The 10,000-nt window shown below is 38.1% G+C and overlaps 2 protein-coding genes across 2 annotated transcripts in view; one reads left to right on the forward strand and one right to left on the reverse strand.

The window, feature by feature from the left end:
* The window catches only part of LOC137973050 (cytochrome P450 10-like), a 13,306-nt gene extending 9,680 nt beyond the window's left edge, over positions 1–3,626 (forward strand). Inside the window, exons 6-8 of the mRNA XM_068819802.1 lie at positions 1,078–1,240; positions 1,467–1,510; positions 2,463–3,626. Coding sequence (XP_068675903.1) covers positions 1,078–1,240; positions 1,467–1,510; positions 2,463–2,567 — 312 coding nt within the window. The 3' untranslated portion in view covers positions 2,568–3,626. The remainder of the gene's footprint in view (positions 1–1,077; positions 1,241–1,466; positions 1,511–2,462) is intronic.
* A 5,664-nt stretch (positions 3,627–9,290) lies between these two features.
* Positions 9,291–10,000, reverse strand: part of LOC137973619 (uncharacterized) — a 16,494-nt gene continuing 15,784 nt past the window's right edge. Inside the window, exon 6 of the mRNA XM_068820494.1 lies at positions 9,291–10,000. This exon is cut by the window's right edge and continues 1,334 nt beyond it. The gene's annotated coding sequence lies outside the window, so the exon portion shown is untranslated.

Consider the following 10,000-nt stretch of genomic DNA (forward strand, 5'->3'; position numbering starts at 1 on the left):
TAAAGACGGCCACAAGACGCATTATGCGTCTGGACGAAGAATCTATTTTGGTGCGTCTTCGAAGACGCACTAAACTGGAAAGTTCGTCCAGACGCATTATGCGTCTAGTGCCCGTCTTTATACTAGACGAATTTAACAGACGCAGAAAAAATGTTTCTCTTAAGACGAATTATGCGTCTCATATAGTTCGTCCCGTCTTTACACCAGACGGATAACATAAGAGACGCATGATTCGTCTGGACGGATTATGCGTCTCTAGTATAAAAACGGCCATTTATAGTTAAACAACTTCGTGTAAATTGTCGATGTCGTTAAGGTATTTTTTATTACCACTGCACAGCGCTTTAATAGCGTGTATATTTTTAGCCGCGGTAAAATAAAAAAGGACGTTTTTATCAAGCAATCGTATTGTTTGGTGTATTCTTTGATGTTAGTGTTTGTTCTGGAGTAGCAACTTTATTTACTAACAAAATCATTTTTTTTTTGGTGAACGGCAGTCGCCGCTCGACATTGGACTTGTGGGAATATAACATCCGCTCCTTTGACCTTTTTGATACTTACACTGTAAGATAAAGATTACTTATTTAAAAATGCCTTGTCAAACGAATACCCGTTCGCCCAGTTGCGGGATCACAATATAACGAAATCACTACCCTAGTGGGAAAACGTTTGTCGACGAGTACCACGTGACCAGAGTGAACCAGGGTCTTTACTCAACGACAATGGAGGCAGAGAAGAGAGACCCTGAACGATCATTTGAACGTCATCTCAAAATATGTATTTGCTTTATCTCGGGATGTGTAAAACGTAAGGAATGTCACGTTAAGCTTTTGTTGGATGTTAACTAATGTTATCCGGTGCAATGATGCTCTTACTTGGGTCTGAAGTATGAAGCAACGTGAAGCAAAGAAGGTGCGCATGCGTGTTCTATTCCGTTCTGTTCACACTAAAACATTCTTGAAGTATGCGAAATCATTGCGTCCGCGTTTTGCACTCAGACTTCAGTGTTTTTCCTTGCGCTTGCGTCTTCGCATACGTTAGCTTCCCTGCCCTTACGTATTGACTTCTCTTTGGCAGACAATGGTTCGTATGGCGTTGTATTCAATGGGCCGCAATCCCAAGCTGTTTGATGAACCCTTAAAGTACAAACCTGAGCGGTGGATGAGGGATGATACACACAAGTCCTCATATCATGCTTTTGCTTCTCTTCCTTTCGGATATGGCACTCGAATGTGCCTTGGTAAGTGGATGCACTTGCTGTAGCTAATAGTACCTGAGTGTACAACCAGATTAAACAAAATCACTTGGACATGTTCGACAGCAGTGTAAGGGCTAATCCCGGGATAAGTTTGATAAAAAACAAAACAAAAACAATTAGTTGGCATGGTATTTAAAACTAGTTCAACGCTAGCCCGACTCAGTCCTGATCAATTCATTGAACAATGTTTTACTTTTTCATTTAATAGGTCGCCGAGTGGCCGAATTAGAAATGCGCCTCTTTCTTTCACAGGTAGGACATTACAAATTTATCAGGAACCCGTGCTGGTTACGAGTTCAATGTAAATACCTTATTATAGGAAATTAACGCGAATTTTTGAAACTCACGTTAATTCAAAAGTTAATTTCCGTGCTCGTAATTAAGTAGCGCGTTAATTTCCGCACCTTATTTACCATTAATTTCCCCCAAATTGTGACTCAGTCCAGACATTCGTGACACCTAACCAAACAATATATTTTATTCACGCACTTTATTTCACATCAATCTTTCACATTTACTGTACTTCAACTTCACTTTCTTCGTGTTCGCTGTCAGAAGAATAGTTCTCAACTTCTGCTTCTTGAAATTTGGTATCATGGACACTTTAAAGAACGGTCCAAGTGTCCAGATTCCTTTGCTTAACCCAAACGTTTAGAGACAATTGCCCGATCATTGTTTGTAGTTTGGAATTTACAGTTAATGCTCAAAAAAAAAATTGTTTGCGTTTTCAAAAAAAATTCTCTTTTTGTTGGAGAGGGGTAGCAGACGCTTTAATTTCCAACATTTTGCAATTTCACTCTCTCTTTTGCGTTAATTTTCCTTATTGGGAAGCAAATTTCCCTTCAGATCGCATTAATTGAAGTCGCGTTATTTTCGAATACGTTAATTAACAAGAGGTTTTCTATAATAAGATTTGCCAAGAAAATGCCCCCGGCCTCGGAAAATAGAGGGGATTTGAGATATAAAAATGAGGAACTAACGGGTGGTTTCTTCTACCATCCGTTATTAAAGGGAATAACTTCTCTTTGAACCCAATTACATCCTTCATTTGTGAAATTGAGAAATATATCAAATGGTTCATTACTTGGTAAGAGTTTAAGCACAAGAACCAGAACGTTTTCGTTTGAAAACGTTTGTTTGATCTGCTTTCTTTTTGATGAACCCAATTTTTGAACCAAGTTAATCATCTTTATGTTTCACACAGGTGTCCATGAACTTCTGGGTGGAGTCTTTGAATGAAGTCCAACCAACTGTGAGCACACTCTTGGTCCCGGAAAAGAAAATTGAGTTACGATTTGTTGATCGATAAACGGTGAATTGGCGGTTTAAATTTAGCTTCGACTGAGTTATGTTTCGCTGGATTCTCACATTAATGCTTAAAAATCACAGGATCTTTACACATTTTAATTGACAAGTGTTCACTTTCCAACAGAAGCAAAAAAAGACACGTACACCTCGTTTGAGGCCCCAGTCCTTATATCAAAATATGATAAATATAGCAACGTCTAATATCACAATATGATAAATATGGTATCATCGAAGGTACAACAACGGCTTCGTTTTTTTTAGGTTTTATAATTAGATCCTGTATTAATATCTATACGTAGTTTTTTAGTCTTTTTATCATATTTTTCATATTATCATATTATTACATTTACTGTGCCTAGTACACGCACTCTCTGTGGTTAATAGCTGTGTGAAATAAGAGTATGTAAACACGACTGCGAAATTACGAATTTTGATTGGTTATGTGTTGTCAGATTCGCGTTTTGATTAACTGGTAGAAAAGAAAATCTGTTTCAATCGAGAAGTAAAACAACAGCATTTTCCTTCATTTGCCGAATTATTTTTGAGAAATATTTTATAAAAGCAATAGAGGACTTTTTCTGTGTTTACATAGCCTCATCCAAACACTCGGGGAGTTGAGAGAAGTCTCGACAGTTTCCAAACCCTCGACTACGTCTCGGGTTTGCCTAACTGTCTCGAATTCTACCAACTCCCCCTCGTGTTTAGATGAGGCTATGTAAACACAGAAAAAGTCCTCTATTGCTTAAATATTCCTTTTTATTATTTGGGGTTATTATTTTATATTATTTGGGGTGCAGAGATGGCGCAGTGTTGACAGCACTCGCCTCCCACCAATGTGGCCCGGGTTCGATTCCCAGACTCGGCGTCATATGTGGGTTGAGTTTGTTGGTTCTCTACTCTGCACCGAGAGGTTTTCTCCGGGTACTCCGGTTTCCCCTCCCCTCTAAAAACCAACATTTGACTTGAGTTGTGTTAATTGCTAATTTCAATTTACAGTGTCCCCAATTAGTGCTTCAGCGCTAGAACGACTAGACACTTAAATAAAGTTCCTTTCCGTTCCTTTCCTTTCTTTCATCATTTGTTAATACGCAATTGAGCCTTTGATATGTAAGGTATTTGGTGATTGAACAGTCTGTCTGTCTGTCATATCGTTGGCCAGTGCCCCGCCCCATAACCTGTTAGAGAAGATCAAATAAGGAAAAAGAATCTTTTGAATGGACGGGGATCCCGGACACAGGACTCGAACCTGCAGCGGCTAATCACTGACTAATCCCTTCCTCTAACCACTAGGCTTATAGGAATCGACTTCTTTACTATACGACTGAAGAACAAGAGAATTTTAAAATGGATAAAGTGGTTTAGTCTCTAAAGCACTGTGGTGCTGCGTCGGTGGGGAATCCGAAATGGGTTCAGTTATTAACTGAGTTTGTGTGGTAAATCAGTTGACCACTTCTTAATTCGCTCTAACGAATCAGGGTAACGAGGCTAACGATCAAAAGGTCGGCTTTCAAAATTTCTGTACTGTGGAAAATTGTTAAAATTAGATACGTATTTATGCCATTCTGAACAGAATCACTGCTCAACAGTGATTGGGCCTAAGTCCTGGTTTGAAGACGTTCCACTTTGTGTCAAGTGTTGTAATCGACCTTTAAATTTTGTTAGCTATGTATAATTTCTTATGAATGAGTGTTATTGCAGGTCTACTGCAGGGTTTATTAAGATGTATCTTTCAAGGTGATTCCTCAGACTGAAGAAAATTTTGTTGAACGATTTTCCTGAATGTTCCCTACTAATCCCTGTTTAGAGAACTACAATAAAAAAGATAAGCCACCGCGCGTGCTTAAGAGATATAATGGGCCATTCGTACCTCATTGATATCTGTACTGATACTAATCACGCCCGTTATTTCATCGGCTCAGGGTACATTTTACGGTAGCGTTTCATTTCGTCGTTACTGCCACAGCAGAATAGGAGAGTTGATTGCTATCAACAAAGGAGAGGAATGCGCCAAAACAATGTCATGGATACGAGCAAGAACCTCGTTTGAATCAAAGCTGCTGAATTATTGGAGGAAGCCATTTCACGCAACTTATCAGTAGATACTGATTGAAATGCATGACATCAAAAGGTCGAAGCTGTGGTGGATAGCTCAAAAGAGCTAACGATGGTTTGGCTTGACAGCTAGTGGGGTAGCGTGTCTGACTTGTACATGGAACAGTGATCTGATGTCATCAACTTGGCGCGAAAACTCGAAAGCGAATGAAAACTTCGGTTTCATAAAATCGAGTGTAAGGTCCGCTTCATTCAATTCCATGGCTTTATTCCGGTAAGTGGTTGTAGTTATAGGCCCTGATACCTCATTATATATGTACACTGTGAAACAGTTTTATCTCTGTCTCCATGAAGTGATCCTCGAGTTACGAAGCAGTTGCGAAAGAAGCCGCAAAAAATCCTGAATTTTTCATAACTGGCATGATCAGGGCTTTCTCTAAGACTCACATTCCGCAGCTTGGAAATCATAGCTTCATCTCTATTAGATTCCGCAAGTAGGCGACAAGGTGCGCCAATTTATTTCCACCCTTTTGGGAATAAATCGGGACCAAATAATGGACCACAAAGGGATATTAAAATAATTGTTGAAGCTTTCTGCCAACAGGAGATAATATTTGACTTTAAAACCATCAAGCATTTGAATTTTTCAAAATGTCTCATAATACACTCAGTCAGTTGCCTTAATTGATTGACAAGCCGTCAATCAAACTGACTGACACTTGTTCCCTACATTCACTAAGGATGTTTTATTATGTGTGTACACCCTCAAAGCAATAGGTTAAATACAGTTGTACTGACAGCTTCATATATTTGCCTAATTTAAAGCAATTTCCATGGTAAAAGTCTAATAAATCCAGGTGGTGGCATATCTCCCCCCTGAAAGATCCAAAACGCAAACCAGTTTGTCTTTTTATTTTTGGGGTAGACTCCTTAAACTTCATGGAAATCGGTGAGATGGCATGTAGCAGCCCTGCCTGCTCTCGTAGAATCACTCTTATAAAATGTGTTTGATTAAAGCTAACTCATTATACTAAAACTTGTTTTCGGAAGGACAACCACACTTTATAACCTATGATAAATATGATGATGAAAAAAAGGTGTTTAAGAAATGAACTTTCATAGTCCGGCAAACACCCATGCTTATATGTTGTGTTTTTCGTGCACTGAAGTACGCATCTCTACGTACCATGCAATATACAGAAGACAAATGACTGATAATGTCAAATATATATGGCTTATAATTAAACGACCTCACAATTGATGAGAAGGGACCGAGCCACGCCAGTAAGACAGGGATCTCTCATATATGGTTTAAGGACCGACATTTCGTTTCCTCCCTGTCTAAAAGTTATCTCCGGGTCGGGGTGCATCGTCATGGTACGACATTCTGATAACGCGTCCAGAGGTGAGGACCTTATTCAATGCGCAGATGCGCTGCTTTGATTAGCGTGTCGTAAGGAATTGATTTAAAGTAATTGAGAAGAGTTCTAAGAGCCAATGCATTTGATAATTCCAGTTTCGTGGAAAGACCTTTGCTTAGGCCCAAGAGGAGCGGAGAGGCGTATTCAAAGTGGTATGATAAGATGAGTGGATATTTATCTAGCCGCTTCGCGGCCGGGTAAATATCACTACTATTGCAATGCTTCGAAGAGGTCAAATGAGAATTTCCATGATAACGGAGAAACAGCTTCAGGCCAGAACCATTAACAAAGGATGTTATTTGCCATATGATATTTGGCCGGGCGTATCGAATCAAAAACAAAAAAGAACATCATAGTTTATCGTTAATAATTAATAGTAAGTTAATTTCTACTGCGCATCTCTTTACATGACTATGATCAGATGCGCATTTTTAAATTATAAATACGAGAAATAATATCTAACTAAAAATATGGCAAGGACTAATAAATTTAAAAAATACACAATATGGTAGAAACTAGTTGCTAAATAATTTTCGAAAGTATTATCAAAATCTCTGTTAAGTGTATGCATGTCTAAAAAGAAAGGTCAAGATTAGCTTTAAAACTATTTACACATGGATTGAGCGAAGCTCACTAGGCAGAGAGTTCCACAATGACGGCGCTGCGACGGCGAATGCCCAATCTCCTAGCGTGGCCTTAGATTTTACTGATGGCATCGCTAGGAGTAAAGTATTAGAACCCCTGAGATTATAGCATGCTGTCTTGACACTTATTAAGGACTGTAGATACTGAGGCGCGAGGCCGCGTAGCACCTTAAACGCGAGGAGAAGTACCTTGAAGTTGATGCGTGCCCTGATAGGCAACCAATGCAAATCGAGCATTATTGGTGTAATATGACAAAACCTAGGCGCATTACATACCAGCCTAGCAGAAGCATTCAGAACTCTCTGAATTTTCGCAAGCTGGTTGTTTGGCAGCCCATACAATAGGCTATTGCAATAACCAAAACATTGGTTTTGTCAACGGAGTTGATAATGTAAATTGGCCACCGTACAGAGATTCTGAAAGCTGACGTTTCGAGCGTTAGCCTTTCGTCAGAGGCATGGACGAACGTCCCTGTAGTTTCTTGAATTACACATGTGGTAAAATGCAACAGAACAAAATATTTTAAGCAAGAGCCGATACAACGTAGGTTTGATTTTAGTGATGAACTATGTTTTGGCTCGCCAAAGCAGCCTTCTTCAGGTACAATTAATGAGAGCTTACATTGGATTGCTTCTATGTACATATATATAGTAAATGGATGTTGACGTAATACTGGAAAAAATGTGATAAAACATAGCAGTTACAACGAATTTGAATTCAAATACTAAGAGTAACTGAAAAATAACGGAAATGACTCTAAATAATAAACTGAAATCTAAGGCCTAGTTTATATGTCGCGCTATCGTCGAATTTAATTGAGACGAGTTTAATTCCAATTAAATTCGTCCTTCCGTCGACATTAATTGTACCGTGGTTTTACGCGTCAAAATTAATGGGTCGAATTATGGTTGAATTTATTTCTCAGCCGGAATCCAATATGCCTTGGTCAGAAGTATAATTAATAATTAGTGTCGGCGCGACACTGGTGCGACAGATAAACTGATGACGCTTTAATTAAAGATATTTTATCCGTCTTCTTAAGACAGATTAAGCGTCTAGGACGAATTTAATTTAACAGACGAATTGAACTCGTTTTAAACGTCGCTTTATCGTCGAATTTATTTTAAAGTAGGACCTGGAAGTAAATTCGTCTGAATTAAATTCGACGATAGCGCGACGTATAAACCAGGCCTTTTACGCGAAGAAACGTATTGGATTTCAGTTTACAAACGTATTAGATTTTATTTTATTATTTAGAGTCATTTTCGTTATTTTTCCGTTACTCTTAGTATTTGATTTCAAATTCGTTTTAACTGCCATGTTTTATCACATTTTTTCCAGTATTACGTCAACATCCATTTACTATATATTTGTACATAGAAGCAATCCATTGTAAACTCTCATTGTACCTGAAGAAGGCTGGTTTGGCCAGCCGAAATATAGTACACCACTAAAATCAAATCTACGTTGTATCAGGGGCACCCAACGAGAATATAGTTCAAAACCACTTAAACATAGCAATGTTAAACGCACTTTAGTATTTAAACGGTAGATATAGGCATATTTTTATCCCCTAAAAATTTTTCATCTGTTCGGATTTCCTAGCTGAAAGTCTAGTGCTCCGAAGATTATAGGGATCAAAACTTACTTTTTCGAAAATTTCAGCCAGATAAAAGGCTCCCGAAAATGCTAGGTGACCTTTTTAGGGTAAGAATCCGTTAAGAATGGGCAATTATACCATTTTTCAGATCTTCTAAAATCCTAGGAGAGGCAGGCAAGCAAGAAATTTTACAACAAATGTTCCAAAAATTCTAGATCTCAAATCGTCTTCCGAACAGATATTTTCCGAAAATTGACGTTGGGTGCCCCGTTGTATCGGCTCTTGCTTAAAATATTTAGTTTCTAAACTTGTAATTACGCCGATCAGATCAAGCCACTGATCCAGCGTACACCGACAGGACGATTGTCCACGGTTGCTTGCTTCAAAACTCTGAAGCAGAACAATAAAGCTTACTGATATGGCTAGACATATTGAGCTGTGAATTGAACCATGATCCTAGGTTTAAATTTCTAACTACCGGAACAGGACTCACATTAGCAGAGCCTATCTTCACATGCATTTACATTTACAACTTGTTTGAAAGGCGATCAGTCATCAGGATAATATAATGTGTTAAAAAATGTTGTATCTGATCTGATTAAAAAAAAAAAATCGGTTATATATAGATAGAAATAGTCTTAAACTGAATTTTCGGTTGCAACTGCAGCCTTCCTCAGAGTAAAATATTATTTATTTAAATGACAAACTCACAATCAAAACTGCATATTTTACTCTGAAGAAGGCTGCAGTTGCAACCGAAAATTAAGTTTAAGGCTATTTTTATCTATATATAACCATTTTTTTTAAAAATCAGATCAGTCAGAAACAACGACTTTTAACACATTATATTATAATCTCAACTAATTATTTAAACCAACCTTCAAGTTAACACACTTTCTTCGACCTGAGGTAAAGGTTTGTTAAGCAAGACTCTTTTAAAGCTTCATTACTGTAAAAGTATGCATTTTGTTCTAATATATATTAATATTCCAGGGTTTTCGTTTGAGGCCGGTGGCTGGACGTTTCGTCAGGTTGTCTACCATTTCATGTCCGGTACTTTGACGATATAAATCAGTTGGCTTTTTTTTTTTTTTGTTTTCTTTTTGGACTTGGGTATCTCAGGAACCATGGGCTGAGGAGACACAAGATAATCACGCGCAATAAATCTTTTAAACTAACAAGTCACATTGCTTTATTTTGCTTACTAAACGGAATAATCGACCAGCTGGCATTTCATTCACCCGATAGGTTTAGTTTCTTTTCTTTCTCCAATCTCAAGAATGTAAACAGCATTTCTTAGAGTCACTAACAGCAGTTTATAGGGGACCCAGGCCTCCTTGAGGATTCGCTCCCGGGGCGCGTGCAATCGGTCTTATATTACAACGGAGAAATGAAGAGTCCTGTCCCGTACTTTCATTATCAAATCCGGTACTTTGAAAAGCTATCGAAACCCTTATAAACTTTATTCATGTCCAAGATGTGAGCAAAACAACAAGTCAGTCAATCATGGGCTTTTTTTTTTTTGGAAACCAACTACGCATGCGCAAGACTATGACGCAAGCTTTGATTATGTAACAATTGCTATCATCATCAACAATATTATTATTCTTGTTATTCTTATTTTTGTACCGTAAATTACGAACACGGAATTCTGTGCTGCGATAGCCTGCAAAAACGTTACGAATACTTTTGTGTATCACCTATTGTAGCTATCAA

This window comes from Montipora foliosa, chromosome 1 (genome assembly GCF_036669935.1).
Source record: "Montipora foliosa isolate CH-2021 chromosome 1, ASM3666993v2, whole genome shotgun sequence".
NCBI classification, from domain to species: Eukaryota; Metazoa; Cnidaria; class Anthozoa; order Scleractinia; family Acroporidae; genus Montipora; species Montipora foliosa.